Genomic DNA, 26,358 nt, shown 5'->3' on the forward strand with positions numbered 1-26,358 from the left:
TCCAACTCGCAAGGCATTCCATGTCATACTCTAGAACTTGCAAATTGCGCTTCGATTCCTAAGGGGATCTTGGTATTATACTCAGCACAGTGGCATTAAACTAAAAAAGACGCGCAAAATGATTTCACATAAACTCGCAAACTTATCTATACCAGCTGTCGTTAATGTTGCATTGCTTTATTGTTTTTGATATGGTACATATGCGTAATAATGTTGGATGATAATTACTAAATATTATACAAATATCAGTTTAATAACCCACTCTCGAAATATGCTTCGCTTGTCACGCACAAAGTTTTCAGTACGAGGCTACGTGCTAAATTAAATCTATTCTTTTCTTCTGTCACGAATTACTGAGCATTATGATGCACGAATCCTCACATTGAAACCCTTGTGCGTGACAAGCGAAGCATATCTCGGAAGTGGGCTTCGGGTTAATCGCTTACGGGGAGCGAGGAGCTAATGAGGATCAGTTAGTATAAACAAACTAGTCTTAATAGGAAAGGATAAAAAAAAAAAAACAGATTTCGATAGACTCTTTATCATTTCTTAACTGACAGATGCATAGGATTTTTGTTCAAACGTGGTGTATGAGTATTAGACCAATAGTACCTTAGCCAATTAGAACGCACGGTTTCCAATAGTCCACTACTTTTTTTGTAGAGCGGTATACAATCTATCAGTCTATCTCAATGATACAGTCCATCTCAATAATAATTTTAAAGGAGCACGGGGGCTTAAATAGTTGACCCGTGAAACTGCGACGCCTACTTGGATACTTATGTTGTAATTGACTGTCTGTGATTTATAAACGTGCAGCTCGCAAGAAAAATGTATAATGGTGTATAACTGAAAATCTCAGTGTGATCGGTGAGTGAATTAATACAGACCAGTACTAAAGCATGATGGATGTCATCTTTTGTTATATTTTTTCTTTATATCGCTTACATGCATCTTTGCTTTCTGCCTACATTTAGCAAGTGATTCTCATCCTTATCGTAAATTATTACTTCTCCCTCAGAGAAAAGAAAGCGAGTGATATAGAAAGAAGTGCAAGTAGCTCGGGGATTCATCTCCTTTTCTTCTGCAAATTTTCTTCGTTTTCCCTATGAAGAATTCTCAGAGATGACTGAAGTAAAGAAAGCAAGTGATATAGAAATAAATGCAACTACTTCCTCTTCTTTTGTTCTACGATTTTTTCCTTCGTTTTCGCTAAGAATAATATACTTTTATTAGGATTTCATGCCGATGGAGAAAAAATTCCTGCTTGTTTATTTGTTCAACTTTAGCACTCTGAGGTGGAAAAAACCTTACAGGTCTAGGACCCAAATACAAGGCAACCGATAGATTGGATTAGAATTTGGAAGTTGGTTTTTGCTTATTGTAATCATTATTTTGGACAGATCAATATCTAAAAATGGCACGTCTTTATTATGCCATAATTAAATCAATGGAATCTGGCACATTGGCTAAATAAACATTGGCTCCAGTTTCAGCAGTTCATAGACCAGAAATATTAATAGCTCGAAATCTACCTAAAACAACGACAGTAAGAAATTTTGGCGTTGCACAAATTGTGATTAACATGCCCTGCGGTAATAGATAAGAAACACCTCAAAGGTCCCCAAGTGTAAATATCTCTAATAAGTTGACTTTAACGATTCGTGTATAATCTTGTTTTACATGTTAATGCGAAATGACTCTAAATTAAGAGTGCCTTGCAAGGTGCAATTTTATGGAAGAATCCATTCAATAAAGAAAATAAGACACTTCGTTTTCCAGCTGCTTCAATCTCTTTTCCTCTCTTGTTTTTGCCATTTCCTTCTGACCCTTTAATCTTCTCCCTCTGCCTCTTCCCGGCTTTGATCGCATCTGTTTAAGGTCTCTTGAAATATCTTTCAAGGAGGACTTGAGATAGGCAGACATGAACGCGGCCATAATTGCTTCTTCGTTAGTGTCGTCTTCTATTTTCTTCGAGCCGTCGGCGTACGAATCGTTAAGAATGGAGACGAAGAAGTTCACCAAGAGAATGGTCGTGACGAAAAAGTAGCAAAGGATGAACAATGGTCCCAGTGTCGCTGTTATATCCTTGAGGTCATGAAAGAACAAACCTTTGCCCAAAGCCATCTGGAAAACATTGACGAAAGACCTCATAACGTTAGAATACATTAGGAGTTGTTGGCCAAATATCAAGTTCCCGCACTGCGCAAAGGCAGAAAACGCGACGAAAAAGAAAAATGCATATGAAGTCAGAAACGGTCGCGAAAGTTTCAACACTTGAACAAAAGTAAGAATCTTCTTATTGAAGTTGAGGAGCTTGAGTAGTTTTAGCGTTGCTAGGAAAACAACCAAAGAGGCCATAGTCTTCCAGACGTCTGTTCCATATTTGACATAATCGAAGCTCATCCTCGCGTAGGGGTTGTCCTGGATGGTCTTAATAAGATTTGCTACGTAAACATCCCTTACCAAGGTGAGAACCACCAAACCAATTGTAAATCCAAGCATTAATAGTTGATGTATGTTCCAGGCGTCTTTGAAGTAAGGAATTTTCAGCTTGACCATTTTGATGATTTCTTTAACCAAACATACTAAGATGAAAATGATTAAAATAAATTGAATGGCGAGAATGACAGAGTCCAAAGCCGAACTGCCCGTGCCATACAATGCATAAGGCTCAATAGACTTTGATGAAAAAAATGAACCGATTGATTTCTGTTCAAATATAAACCGAGCGAAGGCATAAAGTTTAGACGTCGGCTCAAATATGACAAATTCAACAAATACCCCCCTGGTTTGCCTTGTAATCCATTGATCTGCTTTGAGATTGACAATCACTTCACTAGCAGTTGAATTATCGTAGCCTAAATCTGCTACCATTCCGCTACCGGAGTATGTTGCGTCATCAGTTACTAGAGGAAGAGTACCCAGTTTGTCTGCGGACTGGACCATGAAGGGCTGCAAGCACATTCTCTCAAAGCCGATTTCCCCACTTAGTATACTATCATTTAGTGTAGACGCCTGTGGATTGGAAGAGGTTAAAGGCGACGATTCGTCTGCTTTCGACATTGAATAATCTGAATAACACTTTGGGAACATCTCATGGAGTTTTGGATAATCTCTGGTTGCAGTACATTCCTCTGTTGAAAAATATGGATGCAGTTCGTTATCAGATCTAAAGACTTTAGTGAAATTTTCAAGGCAACCAACTCAGTTTTGAATTTAAAATATATACCAGAAAGTAAACGACCAATGCATCATGAAAGGTGAAAATCATATTAAGCTATTGAAGAATTACGGATTCAGTAGGTGCTACATACATGGAAGCTTTTCGTTCAAAGAAGGATTATTTGGCACGAACTAAACAATGTCTCAGTATACGATTCGATGAGCTATTTGCAAAGAGCACCATAATTATAATCATCCCTTCAAAGTTTTTCCTTATAGAAAACCAAAAAAAATGAGGCACTGGCATTTGGCAAAATTGGTTACCTTACCGAATTAAAAAAACTGCGGTTTGAATACTCCAGTTTCGAATTCTATATGGAATTACTTTCCATGTCAAGCATTTCAGTGAAGGTCCGTGGAATGTGTTTGTGTTGTCGAAAATGTGCATTCTTTACCTTACCGGTTGGTAATCGTGAATATTTGAAATGAGGCTAGCCCTGTATAAATGAGTATGTGATAAAGGAACACAGCAGTATTTGACTAATTCGACGGCATCGAGAGATCTTATAATTTTCAAGCTAAAATGATAACGAAACCACCTATTGGAAGTTTAGATTTTACCTTGTAATTTTCAATCTGCCTTACCTGCTTTCACTCGTACTTGTCGCATTCTCGGCATGCTAATTAGAAGACCTTTCTTGTTTGAAATAAATCCTCCTCTCTCGTCGGTGAAATTTCGATCGTTATACCAGTCGTTGTCGTAAAGTCCTGGAATAAGAACTGTTTCACACCACGACCAGAATGTATCTGCAGTTGTTACCTGAAAGTACAGAAGACGCATCCAAGGTTAAATTTGTGTCGATGGGCGTTGAGGAAAAACTGGAATAGCAATGGAGAAACAAATAAGCGGAAGGTCATTTCTGCTGCCGTGCACGCTTCTTATTTCTCTCTCGTGCAGAAAGCGCAATGGACCAATTCTCCTTGGGTGTAATGTTTTCCCCATTTCAGACCACGTGTTATTCTGTTGAAAATAAGTTTATTTTTTTGAGTTGAAACCATATTCATGTGTCTTCTCATGGGCAACCGTTAAACGAAGAAATGATACTCTTGGAAATGACACGTGTCTAAACAGGAAAACATTACGTCTGAATGGATTTGGTCCAGTTTTGGTCTTATGCGAAGAACTGATCATACAGAGATGCATTTTTCTCAATGTACAGACATTTGAGCTTGCTGCAACCTTCAACATGACATCCTCTTGTGGAAAGATAACTCTGCAAGAAAATATAAAATACCTGTTCTGTTTTGGAAAAGACTTTATCCAAATGATCATGTAGTTTATAACGATGAGAAGACTGCGAGCCAAACACAGCCACTGACACCAGCAAAATAAACACTAAGTGCCATACGATTTCTTTTATTGTTGATCGTAGTGTATTCCTCTTATTCTGATAATCCTGTGCGTCTTCAACCTTCTCAGAATCTAATGGCTCGTATTGCTCTGGATTAATATCATGAAATTTGAATATATCACTACTGGTGCCAAAATCTTTTGGAGTTTGCTGCTCTGATTTCTGTTGTTGGGTATCCAATTCTTCTTCTGGGTCCTCTTCTGGTGGTTTTCGGAAAATGGCCGAAAGTATCATTGCCAAGATAACGACTTTCAACGGCTGAATTAAAAGTATGTCCTGAATGAGAGAAAGCAGGACAGAGGTAATCCATTCATTGGACTTTTCTGTGCCCCACATCATGCTGTAGAAAAGGACAAAAGTAGCTGAGACGAGAACACTAATGGCGCACAGGAAATATGCAATGTAAATACACCAGTGAGGAAAACCTTTCTTCTTAACTTTCTCTTTCCTTGTCTTATTAGTGTTGTCTGGGTCGCTTTTGCTAGATTTATCATTCCGCTTTTTTCCATCGTTCGGTTGGTCTTTTGGCGATGAATATTTTTCTTTGGTGTCATCCATCTGATCTGCTGCTGCTTTTGTCTTTGGTCGGGCTTTTCTAAACAGAGTTATGATGAGAACATTAACTGGAGCCACGATAAGACCGCTTTCGATTCCTATGATGATTTGTTTCAGGCTCAGCTTAAATGGGCCAACCTTCAAGGTATCTTCAGATCCTCCTCCATTTTGGTAGAACATCGCATTGGCCAACATTGCACAGAGAAGCAATGACAAGCAACATGTTACTCGCTGCACCCGAGTGAAAGGATTTGAGGGTGGCCGAAGAATTACAGAGATCCACAAGTGCTTATCGCTGAAGCTTTTCGCTGTATGGGAATAAAAGAGTGTCTTAAACTTCGACTTTTCGCTTTCACTTGCGGAGTAAATACGTCGATCGATTTTCCCGTCTGCTCTGTCAACAGCAAACCAATCGTTATGTAAGAAAAACCATTTCTTATTTGACACCACATCTCGAATAGTAATTTGCCTCATAAACCAAGCAGGATCGTTCCCTTTGTTATTGTGCCAGATTCGAATGTAGTTAATATCTCCGATATCTTCAGGGGTATTCACCATTAGGTACGCCACATTACCACGTGACAAAAGCTCTTCTGAACTACCAGTTTCATCGACAAGTGGAATTGTCTGACTTGTTCCTTTCTCGCCAATCATTGTAAGGGCTACATTAGCTGTTGTCCCTGACCCTCTGAAAGTTCCTGTGGAAACAGCAATCTCGTAATTCTGGCCTCCACATCTTGGATCTATGGAACCGACTCTTGTTTTGGAAACCTATAAAAAAGAACACTAAGGTTGTTAATTCTGCTTTAAAGTTTTGTTGTATTTTCTTGAATCTTTTTTTAGCTTTTTTAAAGACAGCCATTGAGGCGAGACCACCCTGATATTGAGAACATCGACCTGGTTGGGTATTTCCAGGGTATAAAATTATCACTATTGGCATTTTAAAAGATCTATAGCACGAAATCTGAAAACGAGTCACCACAAAGGGATGGCAATTAGTCATTCAATTAATTCCAATGGTCGAGAAATTTAAATATAACCCTTCACAACAGCCACCTCAACCCGCCTTTCACAGCCTGACGTTTAACAGTGATAGGTGCACAACATCTATCGAAATCGGACAGCTTGGCTAAGGGGGACTCAAATAAGAGGTGAGAAAGCAGTTTGTGTACCTACCAAAAGAACATCTCGCTTGTCTGCCCTTCGAGCCAAAACTACAGCAAGAGCATAGAGTAGAAAAAGACCAATGATGGTGAACATAACGGAGAAGTTGCCAGTTTCACCAAGGTTTGCAAAGTTTGCGAAGACCTCATCAAAGTCGATGGGGTTTGGAGCAACCAGCATGTCGGCGCCAAAGGAGGTCAGATGATTACACATGCATATGAGCAATGTTGGCGTTGAGTTTCTGTGGGGCTTGAGAAAACAATAAATAAATAAATATATAAATGGAACACGTTTGAGAGTATATATACTGCAATGAAATGAACTCTTCGTTCTTCTAATCTATATGGAAGATATATTTTCGAGTAATCGGTCCGGCTTGTATTATATTCCGTGCGACTATATATCGTCGGTATCATTGGATTTGCGAGACGAAACGAAAAATTGCGGCCTAGTTAAGAGTTGAGAAAGAATAACATAAATTATAAGGTAAGTTGTCAGAGCTGGACTTAAGATGACAACAACGGACGAAAATCTAAGTTGCCGTTCCTTTTCCCCCGGATAGTTTAGCATTAAATATCCCATGTTTTCTTTTTTGGAAAAATATATTTCTTGTCTCCAAGGATACGGTGGGAGCACAGTAAATTTGAGAGGACCAATTTCGCCCCAGAAAGCCATTTTGGTTCATTCAAAGTAGTGCTATTTTTTATTTTTTTAAATAGAACAATGCTATTTTGGCCCCACAGAAGTCATTTTGGTAGTGGTCTACTAGTAGTGTTTTGGAACCCTCACCTAGGCCAAATCAGGGGAAAAATCCATATAAGGGGCTAAAACAGTCCCAAAATCAGAGCTAAAAAAATGGCCCCTACCGGTAGTGCCAAAAATAGCCCTACTAGTACTTTAAGGAGGCCAATATAGGGTCAAAAACCGCCCTATCCGATTTCTGTGAGAGGTGATCGTAGATAGAGGAGCTATGTATACCCCCAACACACTCGAGTTTACGTTCGGGCTACTTCCTTGAAAGGTTTGGGCAAATTAAGTTAAGGCGGAGACCATAAAGAAAGAAAGAAAAGACAAAGCCTCAGGCTTTGATGTACCTTCTTACCTGACATCCGTTGGTGCTCCAGGATTCTGTTGTTGCATTCCAGAAGAGACACGTAAAAAGGTTGGTATCGAACGAGTAGTTCAAAGAAGAGCTCGCGTTGAATACTTGTGGCTTCACTGGAGGAAAATCAGTCGGTGGTGGAGGGGTGGTTGGGGCTGGCTTTTCTTCCACAACAGCACATTTTCGCGGCGTCGTTTCGCGGCGAGAGCGAATCAAAACTCTTGGTTCTGTATTCATCCCAAAGGCCCCACCATCATTAGAGTAAAATGCTTCTTCTTCGCTGTCCAGAAAAGCATCGTAATCATAATCTTTTTCTTCACTGAAGGTAGACAATTCTTTTTCTTTCCCATTGGATCTCACTTGGTTTTTAAAAGGCAAATAATTCTTAGTTTTCTCATCGATTGCTTTTATGGAATCATACGAATGCCCATCCAATGAATGTTTTAAAGTGAAATCTATGTCTCTATCAATTTTAAAAACGTCATGTTCAGTTGTGTCTTCTGTAACGTCTACTACATTCCCTTCATACGAATCCAGAATGTCATCCTTCATCCATTTCGTTTGATCTCTATTAAAAGACCTTTTCTTCCGATCCCTTTCCCCTTTCCCACGTCTTCGGCTACCCCCACCCCCACCACCATCACCATCACCATCGGCTTCTGTCGTCGGCACTCGAGTGGTTGGCACTTGAGTGGTTGGCTTTGGGGTCGTAGGTTTTGGAGTCGTTGGTACATGTTTCTGTCGGGCAGGATAACAAATTGATGCATAGTACCAACCCCCTTGTCGAAAAATGTCAAGGCCAAAGAATGTGCGATAAATATTTTCAGAGCAATTGTCGTATTTTCCGTAAATAAGTTTCTTCTTTGTTAAAAGTCCTTTGCATTTTTCGTACTTCTCCATGCTTGCGTTTTTGCAATAAAGAAAATCCTTCACTTTCTGACAAACATCTGTCTTGTTATTGCTCGTAGAGTTGTCGGAAGTATGATTACCATTAGTCAGATTGCCACAAAGACTACTGTGGTTTCCATTAATTGCAGCGATCTGACTGATGTTCTGTCCACTACTATTTCCACTACTGTTAAGATTGCATTCAACAACTGGGCATGTTACCGCATTGTGATAATCTATGCATGTTTCTTGGCCAAGTGTTAGGTTTGTGTTGTTGGAAAAGGGACCGATATTAGGAATTGTGACGTCTCCGCACCTCTCGTCGCTTAATTTCTCTGAAGTTCGGTTAAGACCCATGCATTCTGTAAAATCGAAGACCCCAGTGCAGTTGTCACGCTCGGGAGGCTCAACACACGAAGATAAATTTGGATGATGAAAAACATAATCATATTTTTCTTCAGTTGGTCTCATGTTGTGGCGCACGAAGACAGTCACGAACGTTTCTTCCACGGGATTTATGATCGTCTCAAAAGCAGTGTCATTGTTGGCGATGTAGAATTTATGCATCGCGCAGTCTGTATTCGGTGTCACGAAGTCTGGAAACTCGCTTGTCTTATTTGGTTTCGGAGTTGGCTTTGTTGGAATTGAGAGTTTAAAGTCAGTGTCTAGCCCTCCTACAGGTATTGTATCACCACCGTTCGTGAGATAATCAAGGCTTACCACCGGTGACTTTACCTCAAGGCTGCCGTTACCCCAAGTGTAGGGGTTGCTGTTCGAAAATAACATCTTTGTGCTGACAAAAGTATCAGCAGCCAGGCATATTTCATTTGAAGTACACTAAAGAAGGAAGGATATCACATGATTAAGAAATAATCAATTTATTCATGCATTCGTTCATCCATCCATCCATACATTCATCTATACCTTTCTTCCTTTTTTCAATCGTTTATTCATTGTGTCAGTCCGTCCGTCAGCCAGTCAGCCAGTCAGTCAGCCAGTCAGTCAGTCAGTCCGTCCGTCAGTCCGTCAGTCCGACAGTCCGTCAGTCCCTCATTCCGTCAGTCCGTCAGTCACAGTCAGCCCGTCAGTCAATCAGTCAGTCAGTCAGTCAGTCAGTCAGTTTGTCAGTCAGTCAGCCAGTCAGTCAGTCAGTCAGTCACTCTGCCTGCTTGGGCTAACCACTGAGTTAGTCAATCAGTGAAGCATTCGTTATTCTTAACTACACTTGACTTTTACCTCTGTGGCTTTACCAATCAGTGACTTCATGACTGGAGGAACATCAACACCTCCACCATTAACAGTATAGGTTTCAGGTAGCTTATCTGATTCGGTTTTGGAGATTTCTAGCCCGAGAGATGGAGTAAGAAAAGTTTTTGCTTTTTCTCCTCCCATCATTTTACCAATCAGCATCGAGGAGATGGTGTTGCTTGTATTTAGGGCAGTTTCTCCCAACGCCTTTCAATAAAAACAAAACGGCGCAGTCAGTAAAAAAGAGACATCTTTTTTTTACATTGCTCTACGACCAATTGTTTTTAAACTTGATGTAGCTTTAAGTTCACTCAGCTTCGAAACGCATTATCAATGTTCAGTATATGTGGTTGCAAGGCTTCAAAACCATGACTTTGTCGATGGTTATCTTTTACATCCCGCTCGCTTAATATATCTAACGCAAGGGAAAAACTGAATCCCACATAGGGATGAAGGGTAAGATCATAGTCGTGATACAAGAAATCGTTAATGTGCAGGAAAATAAAGAAAATTATGAGAAATAAATTTGAAATTGAAAAAAAGGGTAACTAATTAAAAAAGCAATATAAAAAATTAATGATGAGAGAAGAATTTTAAAGAAAGTAGAAAGAAAGGGAAAGAAAGGATAAAAAAGAATCCTTTACTCTCTCTAAACACCAAAACCAAAGAAAAGACAAACTCCTAAAGAAGGCATGGCAATGACCGTAATTTTTCCCATTTCAGACCATTTGTCATAACCTTGAACGAAAATAAAAGGCTTTTCTACAGTTTCCATATTCATGTATCTTCTCATGCGCAACCTTTAAACAAAGAAATGATACGGAATGACGTGGTCTAAAATGGGATAATATTATACCCCCAGGTCTAGTCGTACCTTGGCAGCGCCTGATTCTTTAGTGCTGGTGTTGTTCGTTGCTGCTCCATCAAGTACATTACCAGTCAAATGAAGTAAAGTGGTTCCAACTTGCTCGAATATCGCCGGGTCGTCAGTTGAATTGTCATTTTTAAGTGATTCTGACATACCAAAGGCTGCTTGGATGGATTGCATCTGAAACGCGATTTATTCGGAATTTTTAGTCATTATCAGTTTATATTATTTTTGAGTTGTAAAACCTGGTTTGATAAAAAACGCCTTATAAGGAAGTACATGGTATATTGTGGCTTTCAGTTTTGAAAGTTTTGCCATCCCATTCTCGACTTTCACATCCCCATAATGCCTTGCTTTTTTGGGGGTAACCAATCAAAAAACTGTCCCAAATTGAAAGGTTTCTTAATTGAATTTATACTATACCTGCTTTTATCTGTACAATACTGATTATCAGTTTATTCCAAGTTATTTTTGCGTGTACAGATCATCAAAGAGTTTTGTTTTACAAAAAATGTATTGACTTACGAAAAAATGTTTAAAATTTACCTTAAACGTCTTGAAGCTTCTATCTTTTTCTGTTTTTCTGATACCAAACAAGGTATTTTCAACATTGTCTGATCAGCCTTCAACAAAATTAGTGGATTTTTACCCTCTGGTTACCCCCCAAAGACGCAAAAGATTATGGGGATGCGAAAGTCGAGAATTGAGGAAATAAATTTACTACATGGTATTTGATATTTGTTGTCGATTGACGAAAAGGGCTCCGTGAACTGTTAAAGATAAGATGGCAATTGACGGAATTATCTATAGAAATATTTTCAATTACCAACAAATGGGCAAATTCTGGACGGGTACCACCACTTTTTCTGGACTTTTTATCAAGTTGGCGATGCTTCATTATTGTAAGCAGAATCGAGCGAAAATGTGAGCGAAAATATTTCCAAAACATGATAACACTAGGAATTTGTACTTATATATTATCAAAAGCGTCATCTTACTTGTCCTTCCGAGGAAAGCTCGTCTGTTTTCGAGGTTGAATCGATCAGGACCCCGGTGACTTGGCTGATACTTTGAGTGTCGTTTGCAGAAAAATTAGACATCTTGGAGATAATTGAGTTTCTTATCTGAAAACAATATTGCATGGTAAATATATACGATACGCATATATATTGGAACATTTTGGAGACAATGCTTGGAAATGCGAGCATGTTTTGAAAGACACAGGACACATAAACAAGCTTTGTCCACCTTCCGATAATTAATTGTCTATCCATGCATCCCTTCATGCATCCATCCGTCCGTCCATCCGTCCGTCCGTGCGCCTTTCAGTTACATTTGAGCTATCGTAGCTCACGATTGAGAGCGCAGAGAAAGGATCCTGTATTCAATTGTTTCCTCTCTCCCGCGTATAAATATAACCTTTACCGCCCTCGCTCCATGAGCAAAAAAGTAAGATCATTTTAAGCAACAACTTACCAGCTACTTGCCTAGTTTTAATTAAAGGGGAACGAAAAACGTCATTGTGTATTTCATTCGTTTTATCTGTTAAATATTTCAATGAATGTTTTACTTACTAGCGTTTTATTTTCTACTGAAATATTCGAGGCGAAGTTGTTTCCAAGTAAACTGAGAGTAGCGATACTCTTCTGCGCCGTTTCTTGTTCATTTGCATCTTCATCATCACCCTCTTGTCCTACCAAATTGAACATCGCACCGACAGGGTCGTCTACAATTGGTTCAATAACCTGCGAGAGAATATATTATTCATTAGATACAGACCAAGAAACATAAAAATGAATTAACAAAAAATAATAACAGTCCGCCGACTATACCAAACGACTAAAAAAGAGAAAGTAAGAGGATTTTTTGTTTTTCAATAATGAGCAATAATGGCAAAAAGCGCCAAAAACTAGACTTTCGTATGAGTTTTGATCCTTATTTTCGCTTTGGGTTAACACTCAAAAGCTTTTTTGAGCAGTTAGAAACTGATGTACTATGATAAAATGCCTGTTTGAAGCGGTATTTTCAATTGTACAAAAATTTTGTTGCATTTGTGTTAGAAAGTTGCTTTGTCAGGCTTTTTTATAGAAAATATATTGGAAATAAGCAAATGAAGGCCTAAACCTCATTTTCGAATAAAATTTTTGCTTTGGGTTAACTCTTTGATTCCACTTTCATCGGTCATCTCCACTTCCAAACAAGTTAAACTTTCTGAATAACAAGATTTTAGCCTTGTACAACAACCATTCTTCAAGAAAATAGTTTTTGGCGCTCACCGCTTGAATACGAAAAGAATTCTCTCTTAACCTATTAGCCATTCCCTTAGGAAAAACGTGGGTACAGTTGTCATTGCAGTGCATCGTGAGACAGTTTTAAAGTACATATTTCAAGATGACGTCACGTGGTCTATCGTGTCCACTAAAACCGTCACGCAATGCACTGTAATTCCAAATAGATCCAGCCTTTCACTCAAAATCGGAATGGCTAACAAACTGTCTGAAAGACGCATTTCAAAACCCAATGACGAAAATAAAGAAAAACGATCAAACTGACCAATAAGGGTCTCGCAGCCTGGTATAAGAACATTTGGTGTGAAAACTAGTATACTTACTGTGAAGTTCATAAAAAAGCTAGTGCTTTCATAAATGTCAAAGATCTTGATTTCCATCTGCAGTGTGAAATTATTCGCACTATCCCCTAATGGCAACCTCAGCTTGAATGAAGTAGAATTGCCAAAGTATACTAATCTAGGCTCAGTATTATGCGGTACGATCCAGGCTTCATAACTCAAGTAAGGCTGCTCATCAACCCAGTCTCTACAGGTGATATTCACAGTGTCTATTCCCGCTTGTAGTGTGGTTTTATCGGCCTCGCAGGTACCGGAGTGCGGGAAAGTGTTGGTTGTGAAATTGTAATTCGTTACTCGAATGCCACCTTTGTCGTTCTTCACGATATGCTGTGCTCTGTAAGTTTTGTTTTGTTCAAAACTCAGCTTGTCCACAACTATGTAAATGTTGGTGGTTTCAGTTAAAGTTTTCATGGCGTAATATGGTTGCCAGACACGTTCAGCTGCAAAAACAAGCCATTACAAACGTTTGGTTTCTAAGGGGAGTTAGGCGGTTTTTCTAAGTTAGGATGGGGGGAGGGAAGGAGGAAGGGAAGGAGACTGGGGAGGAGGGATTTTTAGGGAGCTGCCTCATAGGGTCGCAGGCTACGGGTTCTCCAGTTTTCCTGCCTCTGTAAAAATCAACATGTGCATAAAATAGTAATTAAATGTAGTGGTGGTGAGTGCGAATGAAAGCAGGCCCACATCAGCGTAAGCTGCCAAAATAAATTAACCTTCTCTTACAAATAAGACATTATTATGATTATGATTATATGAAGTGTAACCACTTACATGTTCCGTCTCCATTGTCTATCTCTCTCTCAGTGTCCACGAAGAACTTCCAGGAATGTACCAATTTAATACTACATCCTGCGGGATCTTCACAAACTGGTTCTAGTCCTATTCTTGCCGTTGTCTTCATCAGAGGGCCACAGTTAAACTTGCATCTGAAATAAAATATATATGATTGCAAATATTTATAGAATATTTGAGATGTAACGCGCGCGCTAATTGGCTGGCTACCGTGTTTATATCGGACAGAGACACGCAAAGACATACGCGCGCGTTTTATATTCCTTAATATATATATTTATTCTTCACTTTTTAACAGCTATTTTCATTAAAAGGAAAAATAGCAAATGAAGCAACAATCAATATTCGATGTCAACAAGCTGTCTTTTCCAATTTCCTGTCTTCCTTACACTTACTGTAGGTACTTCTTTCTGTCAATATGCTGTTACTCATAACAAAATCTATCTACCTGAGGACTATCTATACCCATATCTATCTACTATCCATTAGACCTGAAGTTAAGACTACGTATATCCATATCTATACTATCCATTAGACCTGAGGACTATCTATACCCATATCTATTTTCCCTAGTACTTTTTCAGAGCACTTCCTGTCTTCACTTATTCTCAATCGTCAGATATGTTATACACTAATATCTGTTACACTAGTGGTTACCGCATTAGATTTACCTACCGAACACCAAACTTTTCCGGTGCAGGGGTAATCAAACAGCTTTTAGTGACATAGGCGAAACGTTCACCTTTCTCAATGAACACCCTAAAATACACGTATTCACCAACAGTTAAATGACTGCTTTCAAAGTACGTGGCTCTGGTTGTCACTCTCAATCGACCTGGCCCATATCCAAAACAGCCCCCAGATCTTCCTAATATTGGGACACCGCTTTCAACGAAGGGAAGACTTCGTGCTTTCGTTGGGGTGGTAGCGGTCATTGAATCACCAGTCTTATAACAAACCCATGTATATCGGAGATCATTCGGATACCGGATTGCTTCTAGATCTGAAAGAGAGTAAGAGCCAATCAAAATTCGCAATCGTGCTTTAGGGAAAGTTCATTTAATACAATACAATATACAATTTATTTATTTTGCACCTTATACTTAAGAGTACATGGGTGTTTGGTTCAAAATATATTATAGGTATATATATATATACTATGTATTAGGTATTTTTCTTATTTGGTTTTCATGTATCAGCATACATTGATGAATGTATGCTGATATAGCTTTTTGTAGAGACGCTGATTTTGAATTGATTAAGAACAGAAAACGACTGCCAACGCTCATATTGTTGATATTAATGCTGGTGTTTTTTTCTATGAACTCTCTTAAATCGTTTCTGTGAGAGTCATATAGTGGACACCAAACTAGAAAGTTTTTTTGGCTTTCTACTCCCGACTTACACACTGGGCAAATCCTTTCATCGTAAATTAGATAAGGCCTCTTATACCTCCCCGTTTCTACTTCAAGCTTATGGTTGCTTATTCTTAAGTTTGTAAGCGCCACTCTGTGCTTAATATTGGTGACTTGACTCATATTCTTCAAAGTTACAATCCGTTTTGAACTGACGCAGTTTATTTTTATGTCTGTCGTCTTTCCTTTCATCATTGTGGAGGTTACTCCATAAAATTTGCCTCTCAATGTCATATATTCTTTGGGTTATTATTTTTCCATATTCCGATACCATCTTGAAGAAAGTTCATTTTGTTTCATCCAAATTATCCCCAATCCGAGTTGTTCTAAAGTAGTTTTAATTCTTATGCTCCAAAAGGCTTTTTTAGTTTCATTTTTAATATCTTGGTAGACTTAAGCTGAAAGCTTTTTTGGGTGTAGTTCCGACTTTATAATTTTTTTTAGAATGTAAAGCTTCTACTGCATGCTTTGCATTTTAGCGGAAACCTTCCTAACTCAGCTCTGCATGCAATGTTACAAGCATTTCTTGTCACTTTGTCATTTTGGAGCATTTTGCAAAATTTTAAGATGCCGAGGAAAATTTTAATATGCCGAGGAAAGGTGGTGGGAAGATTTCTGAAGGTTTCTCAGTGCAAAAGATCAGATTGCGTGTGAGTGGGACACTTGGAAACGGCTTCCTGGCGAATAGAGGTTTTGCACCATCACGTGACAGCAGCCATGTTAGATGGCAGGAACAATATAATTGTTTTACATAAGTAAGAATTTAATTCCCAAGAGGCAGTCCTAGCTGTATTATGGGCGTGGGAACATGATGGTACAACGCCTCTATTGTGGCCACCATCCATATGCTTTAACGTGGTCATGGTTACACTCTGTGACTGTATCAAGAAATCTGAAGCATTTTCGATGTTATATATGACATGCTTGGACACGGATACGGTAGCTTAAATGTGTTGAGTACAGTTTCATTTTTTATATGTTTTATATCGTGAAGGTTTTCTTCTTATTCACTTGTAGCTTTAAAACTTGGACTAACACGGCAAGCCAGAGTTTTAGAGGCGATCTGTTCTATTAAAATGACATAGTATCAAGTCTGCTTGTTTCGCACTAACCACAGTAGTTTTCTTACCTGTTGCAAAGGCATTTTTATCGTAGGAACCACTTGCATTGAGGTAGGATAGGATGCCCAGAACATGTACACAGCCAGTAGCCTCGGTTATGTGAGCAAATAACTCCCCCTTTGTAATGTTCATGAAGACGTAATCAAAACCATGCATGCTTGGATCTTGTGGCGTCCTTGCTTCACCGATTACATAATGCAACCCCTCGTTCAGCGAAAGTGGGGGAATTTGGCAAAAATGTGATAATGAGATTAGATTCAATAGCTCTGTACTGCAAAATGTTGTAAAGTTTGAGATGTAGCCGTCCTACGTATAAAAAAATAACAAAAATCCAAATTACATTTATGATATCATATTTGTTCAGCCATAGAGAAATAGCCAATCAGCAGGAAACATATTTTTATGTCTGTCCGTTTTTTTGCACGCAGATCATGTGAGCAATGCAGTCTTTTCACGGTTTTTGAGTTCGAAGGCATAGTTTTGATCCAAGCAGAGCGCGCGAAGCGTAATGACTACATAGGAAAAACGAAATTAAAGTAAAGTACATCTGAGAGACAACGAATACCTTTTACAGATAACATATTGTGTTATTGCTGATGAAAAAAGATTTCGTTTTGACGAGATAAATTGAAATTTAGTTTGCGCAGCTATGTTTGAATTCTGCGGGTGTCACGCAGTCACGCAGTCGCGGCCATGCAATCAGCAAAATTACAATCACACGGTCTCACGTTCACCCTCAACTTATATGTTTCCAATTTTCTAGCTTAGCTGAGGCTGGTTGAAATCGAGGCTCGTAACCGACTTATTCTCAAAGGTAGTTAGTCACGTGTACATAGTTACGCAGTGTCAGATTCACACTCGGTCATATCGTTACTTTCACGATCACCGTTACAGTCCCATAAGCACTTACATTTACAAAGTCAGTCATGCGTTTAATCACATTGAATTACCCAATGGTTCGATCGGATTCGAGAGTTCGGAGAATCCATCTTTAATTGTCATTATTAAAAGTTAAATCGTAAATTTTGTCTTTTGGGGTACAGTACAACTCCATCCATCCATCCATCCTTCCATCCCTCCCTCCCTCCCTCCCTCCCTCCCAACCTCCCTCCCTTCCAACCTCCCTCCCTCCATCCATCCATCACGATTACACAGACAGTTACAGAGGTGTCACACTTATAGTTACGGTCAGAAAATATGGACTGTACAAAGAAATATATGCTATCCAACCTACCTTCGAAATGCTAGCGATTTTTATGGTAACATTTGTACGAAGAGGCGTAACGCAGCTGCTAGAGACGCTATAACGTAGGGGGAAACCACTCCTCTTTTGAACAATAGGTGATGTAATGGAAGTTCCTCCGTTAAGATTTAGATATAACCTCCTATGGTCTTCTTTACAATTACCTGCAAGAAAATAAATGATGTAGATAAAAAAGGAAGAAAAGGGGACACGAAGGAAGGTCAAACAGACGGACGCGCGAATGGAATGAAGGATGGTAAGAAGGAAGGAGAGCACATACTTGAAAGAAATATGGGGCGTGGTAAAACGAGCTCCCTCAATGATTTCACCCCTGCTACGGGCCTGAGGAAGGAAGGAAGGAAGGAAGGAAAGAAAGAGTAAATAAATGAATGAATGAAAGAGAGAAAGAAAGAAAGGAAGAAAAAAAGAAAGGAAGGAAGGATGGAAGGAAGGAAGGAAGGAAGGAAGGAAGGAATGAAGGAAGGAAGGAAGATTAGTTATGTACTGTTGACGTCATATCGTGTTAAATAAGGACATACCACAATAAATCATTGAAAATCCTTTTTTTTTTTTACAAAAAATACAGATCGGTTTCAAACGCGCGCTGGCTATTTGAAGACGTAATTTTTTGGAATGTCCAAGTATTTATTTACATGGTACGATTTGCCACGCGCGACTTGACGTATACGGCAAAATCAGCCCAAAATCGGGTCGTGTAAATGGTCCTACGACAGACGTACGCGGCCTCAAGACTTGTCGTAGCATTTTAAACTTTGGCTTAAAACCCTACGACATGCCGTAGGAAAATGACGTAAAAATGACGTTTTTGACCGAGATTGGGACTGGAGCTAGTTGATTTCAAAACAAAATGGCGGATTTCCATGAAAACGTCTTTACCGGTAATTAAACGCGAAGTGCAAAAATTCTGAATGATCTCATCAAATAACAAGGAAGACATGATTATTTACTGCACTTCTCAACTGTGTATGGTGGCATTTTACAAGAAAATTTTGCTGTAATGACGAATGAAATGCTCGCGTTTTTTTCGTGCCGCGTGCGACAAGTTGTGCTCGTGTAAATGGTACCAACATTTGCCGTATACGTCAAGTCGCGCGCGGCAAATTGTGCCGTCTCTCGACAAATCAGAAAGCGAGAAAATTTACATTTGTGGTATATAACATAATTTATCAATCAACACCTACCACTGATCTGTCGAATGCTAAACTCTGTTACGTTCAACGTATGATAAGGAAAATGTTCCAATTTTTCGCGCACGATCGTTAAATTGAAAAAGGACACCATAAGTTGGAAATGCAACAGAATTGGACCTGGACCGTTCTTTGGTCTGTAACGAAATAAAGTATAATAAATTGATGGCGATGGTATTAGAAACGGTAAGGGTACTGGCAATAACATGCCGATGTGGATGGTGATGACAATTCACCTTTTCGGCGCTAGCCGTCACGTGGTATAAATTGTGTTGGATTGTGTTACGGTCACCAAGAAGTTCGGACTTTGTTCTCGGATTTCCGTAACGAATGTACTGACTTTAAGGCCCCGTCCACACTTACCTGGAAATTTTTGCCTCCGCAAATTTTTTTTGCGGGTACGAAAATAATCGCGTCCACACGCAGCGTATTCGAATCGTTTTCACTATCCACACGTATCCGGAAATTTCTTGATCCGCCCTGATGCACGCTAGTGCCTAGTCCCTTTGACGGATAGTTTTTCTTATTGAGCATGCGCAAAATCGTGTTTACGTCATCGTATTCGAAAATTTGCGGATACGACCGTCCACACGTATCCGTATTCGGAGCGTATTCGAAAATTTCCACTCTGGAGACCGTTTTCGAAAATTTCCGGATACGGATACAAAAATTTCCGGACACGTGTGGACGCAACCCTTATCCGCAAAAACAATTTGCGGATACAAAAATTTCCGGATACGTTTGGACGGGGCCTAAATGAACTATGACAAGGCTAATGGTAATGACTTGGGGATGAGGATGGCGAAGACAATTGTTAATAATGTCAATGACAAGGACAAGGCCAATGGTAATGGTAAGGTGTTATATCGGCCAAGAAAACTTTAGTTGAAAATTGACAAATTTACAGACGTCTGTATGTCTGGGAGTTTATCAATGGTGCTGACAATAACATGGCGATGGTAATGGTATTAGCAATTACAATAATGCTGATAATAACATAGCGATGGCGATGATAAAGGTAATAGCAATGACAATGGTGCTGACAATGACATGGCGATGGTATATATATATATATATGGTATATCATTTTTGGGTGCAAAGCGTATTACAATAGTCCCCTTCACAGTTCCCTGCGCCATTTTGAAAGGTAGCCGTGCTTTTGCATCGAAGAGACTTTTTAACACCTTGGACAATTATTCACATGTCTCTATCATTGCAAGCTCACTGTTCGTCTCGCTTCGATGCAAAGGCACGGCTACCTTTCAAAATGGCGCAGGGAACTGTGAAGGAGACTATTGGGACTTTTATTACACTTTGGGTGCAGTTATTACATTTGTGCCTTCTACGCCCATTTTTAATCCTTACCTGATGAATGCGGGACCAATGTTATTAAGATTAACTCCACATATTTTTGAGTCATTAACATATGCTTTAATCTTTAAAAAGTCAAAAAAGTTATTTCAAAACCTGTCCTAAAAGTTATGCGATCGAATTCAATTAATATCGATAGAAATGCAAAGTGAACCCCCACAAAGGCGGTTTCCACTTCATTCTACTATCAGTGAGCGTAAAACCACAATTAACTTCACAGACTCTTACAAAAGTTGGTTCCAAATCATTTTACTGTCAGTGAGCATAAAGACTTCACAAAATCTCACAAAGGTGGGAACCATGGAACCATCCCTGGTTCGCCACTGCATTACCGAAAGGGAGAAGAACTTAAGGGAATTTACGCTCGCAATAAGTGGGTTTACTCATTTTCGATCGTTTATTCTCCCTAACCCCATTAAATAAAAACCTCGCAAAGCAAACCTTGAAAAAATACTGTTTTTTCACTGTTTTATTGAGAAAGAATTTTGAAACATATGGGAAGGAAAAATATAAAAATGGGAGAGATTAGAAAGCACAGAAGAGAGAAAAGAGAAATAAGGTCAGGGTTAAATGATACTAATGGTACTTCTAAATGGTAATTTCTGACTCCCTTAATGTAATAAAAGGATTTGTGAAACTAGATCGTTTTTGTTTTTCTTTACTAAAATAAAAAGACTGACCGCTGACTTGTAGGTCTTGTACAGATCAATGTATTTTGGAGACGTTGCGTTAAACATCTCTACTGTGTTATTAAACACATCCTCAACTTCCAACCACATGCCTAGATAAGAACCTAGTGAAGATGAGAAAAAACTTTCGATTAGTTCAAGAATACAGTTAACTATATATTCACACATTTGGTAAAGCTGGCGCGTTCTTAGCCGAATGCTTTAGCATGCGAGTAAAACTTTCAATCGACATCTTTATAGTACACTCAACAAAATTACTCGACTGTGATTGGTCGACAGCGTTAATTGTACTCCGTAGGAGTACCGAATTAAGTCGCCATGGAAACACGGCCAAAACAATGTCAACAGCGGCAAAAAAAAAGAAAAGAAAAAAAAAAAAAGCCGTAAAAACTAATAAGAACTACTCTTTTTTATGCATTTCAGTTGCGCGATGGACTGAAAATCGGCCGCCAAATAGACAAAGATGAACGGCGTCGCTTCGCATTTTTTACTGAAATTTTGTTGAGTAAACTATAAACAAAAAATCGCACGACCTTCTCGTACAATTTAAAATTAATAGACACTCGTAATGTTTTGAAAGTTCTTGTAATTGCACGATCCTTTAGGCGAGTGCAATTAAATAACTTTCAAAACATTACTCGTGTCTATTAATTTCCAAATTGTACTCGAGATCGTGCGATTTCCTATACAAATTTGAGTCAAAAGAAGTAAGAAGGAAAAAGGTCAAAAAAATATAAAACATTTTACTTCAAAAACTACTTACTACTACTAATAATAATGTGTTGATGATGATGATGATGATGATAACTGTTATATACATCGGTAAATGATGATAATGATGATGATGATGAAGATTGTTATGACCAGTTTTTTTCATTAGTGGGTTGGATGGATGGATGGATGATTTTATTTATTTTATATTATATTAACATAGAAGAGCCACTACGTGGAAATGTTAATAAAGCCATTATCATTATTATTATTAGTATTATTATTATTATTATTAAACTGATGATGGACGATGGATATCGTCCGAGATATCTACTTAAGAAACTTCTAGTTATTCTTTTCGTTTATAAACTTTTAGCCCAAAGAAACATATTCACATTATCATTATTATTATTATTATTATTACTATTATTATTATTATTATTAATTTCATTACTATTATTATTACTATTACTATTATTATTATTATCATTATTATTATTATTATTATTACCGTAACTGGTGGAGACATGATAACGGTTGTAGTAGTTCGACTTTCCTAATCCACTGCTGGTGCCACATTGGCACGATGTTGTTAAATATCTTATACAAGGATAGGTTGGATTGCTGCAGCTGCCAGAAAATGTGTTATAACTACAACTAAAATAGCTATAAGTGCCGCCCACTTTACAGTTCCCACCATCTTTTAAGGAAAAGGACCGAAACCCTCTTCCTTGTGCCGCCTTGGCACAGAATAGTACTTTCTCAGAAGTCGTTCTCGAAGATAGAGGGTTCATTAAGAGCGGATCTTGACCTTCAAGGGAAATGGTGGTTGCTCCACTGATTAATGTGTAGCAATAAGATAGTCGAGAGGTTGTCACTACAAAAAAGGGACACTCAAAGGTTATATTTATGGTAAACGCCATGATGGTTCCCATAAAAAAATTGTAAAACCGAAGTTACCTGTCCTGTTGTTATAATACTCAGAGCAGTTCCAGTTAGCACTGCTTGAGAGGCACAGCCCTGCCTGACCAGCAATTAGCAATAAAAAGATTGAAAACTGGTGCATTGTATCAAGAGGCACCTATTACCAGCAAAAAACCTGCAAGAAATTAAGTCTTACTTAGTAAACAGTCCTGTTAAGGAGACTGGAAAGTTTTTTCTACTTTCACACAAGCTTACAATAATAACAAGGAAAACCTTATGACCTTAATATGAAGGTAACTCCATAAGCTTTTTCTTTTTATTATTGTTAAAAGCTCGGTAAGCCATAGACAGACATATTTATTTGGCGTTTTGCACATAGTTGCACATCAACTTAGTTCCAAATAAGTTATGTACAAAGTTTTTAAAAAAGTACAAAGTACAAAGTTATTTACAAAGTTTTTACTACTAGGAATGCGAGAAAAAGAGGGGTGGCTTGATGAGGATGATACTTAGAAATTTTTAGATCCACCCCTGCATATATCACAACGAACATTTAAAAAAAATTGAAGTATACATTTTGTCTTAAAAAGTTCCCTCTAACAGAATTTCTCCCCCTTCAATTTACTTAAAGGAAATCGCACCATGCACTCATACAATTTGTGATTACAACAACTTTCGAAACATTACTGCGAGTACTTATTAATTATGAATTGTATGAGAACGTCGTACAATCACTAAGAATTGCATAATGTTGAATGTTGAAGCCAAATAAATTATCTGTCTCTTTTGGCCAACTGTTTTCAAAAGAAAAAGAAAGAAAAAAGACTAATTAAGAACAATTAAAATGTCCAATAAAGGTGTTTTTCTTTTTTCTTTCGTTTTTTTCTCTCTAAATATTGTGTGTCATCGAGAACGAACGGCAAATCAATTGTCAAGCATTTTCGATTATTTTTAGTTCATGTTTGTCGCTATTGGCCGCATTTGCAGGCGTGTTTCTCATGGTAACATATTAGTTGCTCCCGCCTACGAAGCACGATATTATCGGTACCTTGTAATTTGAAACACTGAAAGTTTTAAAGACTTTTTTCTCTTTGTTACTGATATTTTCTTATAGGAAACCACAGTTTTTGTTTTTGAGTTCCTTATATTGTAGTTTTAGCGCTTTTCTTGTTGTTTCAAATACCATGAGGTATATTTTTCTCTCGCGCAATTATCCGGCTGTAATACAACTAGCAGTGTAATAACATCTATTTAAACTTTCATGGCCGTTTTGTCATTGTATGAAGACAAGTGTCATTAAGTTTCATCTGGATTGATAAACAAAGTTTCAATAGCATTTTAGGTTAATAGTAACAGTGAATTAGAAGCCACTGTAATCTTTCAAAAATCCGATCAATGCAGTGAGCTCAATATTATCCAATATGAAAATCATTCAAGACAAGACGGAGTATGCAAAGATAAAGCCCCCGTACGTAAAAGTGCCTGTAATCGAAGTATCGAGAAACACAATCACTGAAAACAACATCTTTATGTCAAACGGTTCACAATTTGTGAAAATTATTAAAACAATAGTCAGATAATTTCCCATTTAATTCATGAATGGGTTTCCCAGTGTGCTGGTCTATAGCAACAGTGATAAATTATGCGTTCGGCGTGTATAATGAAACGGAGAGAATAAGAGAAAAATATCAAATGCCCTTGGCAGGTCTATAGCAACGGCAACCCAGTAGAATATATATTTTTTTGAGTTGATAAGGAAGTCTTGTCCACTGAAACTTAATTTTTAATTTTCATTATTTGTCAGTGAATGGTCAAACTTGTCATAGGAGTTACTTAATAAAGCCTTCCCGTGTCTGTTGTTTTTAGAGTAATTTCTTTTGATCAAAAATAGATAAAAATAATTAGATTTTGGTATCTTACAGTTCGACTATATTAACTCCAAGGCCGACCGAACAAATTTTAAATCCAATTCACAAATAACAGATGAATGGTGAATTTGTATGAAAACTTGTCTGGGTGGCCTTGGTTGGTGTAGTTGCGCTGTAAAGAAAGTTCGCTGAATTGCGTATCTGACAAAGAGAAAATTTTAAAAAGAAAATTATGGAAGCTGATGGGGGAAAATGTGAATTTATGATGTATTATGATGTAACGGCCCATCAACAGATAACCGATTGTTTGTTCACTATAAGCCGCGAGTTTAAAGATTTCCTTATTCACTCACTTATTTTGCCGTTTTCTTTCCTCTCTCTCTCTCTTCTAATAAAACAGTGTAAGTTGTTTAAATACACTTGTTATCGCTAATCATCATCGCAAGTACAGCATTGCGCAGCTCAACGGTGTCGAACTGAAAGCATGTGAAGGTGCCTCTGCCAGCCACTATACAGTCCAAGTATGACCCCAGAGCACAGCTATGACCAGTTTGAAGTAGTAAGGGTTGATTTGAGAGAAAGGAGGAAAACCCGTCTGTAATAAACCCTTGGCGTGATAAAAAGAACCAAACAAATTAGCTCGCATGGATTCGAACCCCGGACCTCAGGGGAGAGAGACGATCGTTTCTCCACGACGTCATCCATGGCTCCACACATCGTTTAACAGTGGAGCTAAACTTCGGAATAGTCTTTCATTAATGAGGACTCAACGCAAAATTAACAATTTGATGTAGCAGTGTTTTTAGTTGTTAAGCCTTTTTTACCATACTCATAGCGATAAATCTATTATACCTATTGTAGTTTTACATTTGAAGTGAGAATGGAATGCAACTACCGTATGAAAATAAAGGAGTCTCTCATTTTTTCTTCCTTTTTTCTTTCTTTCTTTCTTGAAAGTTCAGAAAGTTCAGAAAGAATTTGAAACTATTGAAACTGTTGCCTTTTTCGCCAAGATTAAAGAAATCTAATCTGATCTGTTAATTCAAACCTGAGACTTGTTAAAAAAAACTCTAGCGCCTTGCCATCAAATTAACGTACAAAAACAAACTAATACGAAATTTAAACATTATTTCACGAAATACTAGTGAGATTATCTGAAAGCCTCAAGTGTCCTCGTTTTGCCAGTATTTATTTTTGAAAATAAGCTATTTATGTTCATTCAGTAGCAGTAAACGAAGAAGAAAGCGAAAAAGTGACCCGTTACGATAAAAATAAAAAATATCAACATTCTTGACTACGATTGACTCTTGTTAGATAACCAAGAATGGTCCATTAAAGCCTCAAATTGATTAGGAACTTAGAGCACTCTAAGCGGTATGATTTAAAAATTGTCGGGCAATTAAAACGGAGGATTGAACTAAAAAATTTTTATCGGTATTCTATGCTTATCTATTTTAGTTATTCACAAAAAAAAAAAAAACGTTCGACATTCGGTGAATAAAGGGAATATATCTTGAAATGGAGTTGGAGAAATTCTGCACCACTGCAGGTGATTTGCGTAACATAAAGTTAGTAAAGAATTGGAACCTTTGCTCATATTAATTCAAATTATTGGTGCAAAATAAAAGAAGAAAAAAGCTTAAGTACTTACACTTTACAGGAAAAATTGCTTCCGTCTTTAAACCATCTTGATCTGTATGAGCCCTAAAAAAGACTAGATACAATCGCTCAGAGGCTTTTAGAATACGTTTAGGATATTCTATGGTTATTATCATGAAGAAACCATTGTCTGATAGAGAAATTACAGCATAGCCAATGAAAACGTTCGCCTTTTCCACCAGTATGTTATCAGAATCTATTCTATTAGTTGCCTAGAGCCGGCGATAGCCCTATTCACATAGTGAGTCGGCTTAGAACTGTATCAATAATTAACTTGATCGCGCATACCAGTCAATTCAAAATATAAAAAACAAACGATGCATAGAAAC

The 26,358-nt window shown here is 38.0% G+C and overlaps 1 protein-coding gene across 2 annotated transcripts; it reads right to left on the bottom strand.

The window, feature by feature from the left end:
- Positions 1-156: 156 nt before the first annotated feature.
- LOC116305894 (uncharacterized) lies at positions 157-26,200 on the bottom strand. Of its 2 annotated transcripts, XM_031715891.2 has the most exons (20): positions 26,022-26,200; positions 22,539-22,677; positions 22,090-22,455; positions 20,859-20,971; positions 20,173-20,243; positions 18,802-18,944; positions 17,591-17,763; positions 16,365-16,662; positions 14,496-14,823; positions 13,800-13,954; positions 13,014-13,471; positions 11,977-12,147; positions 11,401-11,526; positions 10,409-10,582; positions 9,523-9,741; positions 7,399-9,123; positions 6,309-6,545; positions 4,461-5,903; positions 3,811-3,985; positions 157-3,137 (listed from the first exon to the last, which is right to left on the bottom strand). In XM_031715891.2, exons 2-20 carry the CDS (start codon positions 22,642-22,644, stop codon positions 1,750-1,752), a joined length of 7,869 nt encoding a protein of 2,622 aa, XP_031571751.2. In that variant the 5' UTR covers positions 22,645-22,677; positions 26,022-26,200; the 3' UTR covers positions 157-1,749. The 2 variants fall into 2 exon arrangements, with proteins under 2 accessions (XP_031571751.2, XP_031571754.2); XM_031715894.2 differs by lacking the exon at positions 22,090-22,455 and having other exon boundaries at positions 26,022-26,199.
- Between the last annotated feature and the right edge of the window lie 158 nt (positions 26,201-26,358).

This window comes from Actinia tenebrosa, unplaced genomic scaffold (assembly GCF_029948245.1).
Source record: "Actinia tenebrosa isolate PJP-AT-01 unplaced genomic scaffold, QUT_ActTen_1.0 PGA_scaffold7__59_contigs__length_16204524, whole genome shotgun sequence".
NCBI lineage: Eukaryota > Metazoa > Cnidaria > Anthozoa > Actiniaria > Actiniidae > Actinia > Actinia tenebrosa.

Bases quoted from the DNA above. Each gene is read 5' to 3' on its own strand.
- LOC116305894 (XM_031715891.2), bottom strand. From the start codon at position 22,644: ATGCACCAGTTTTCAATCTTTTTATTGCTAATTGCTGGTCAGGCAGGG. The intron at 20,972-22,089 runs GTAATAATAATA...CATCTTCACTAG, and splicing joins TCATGTCTCCACCAGTTACG to GTTCTTATCTAGGCATGTGG. The intron at 3,138-3,810 runs GTAAGGCAGATT...ATTTTTCAACAG, and splicing joins ACAAGTACGAGTGAAAGCAG to AGGAATGTACTGCAACCAGA.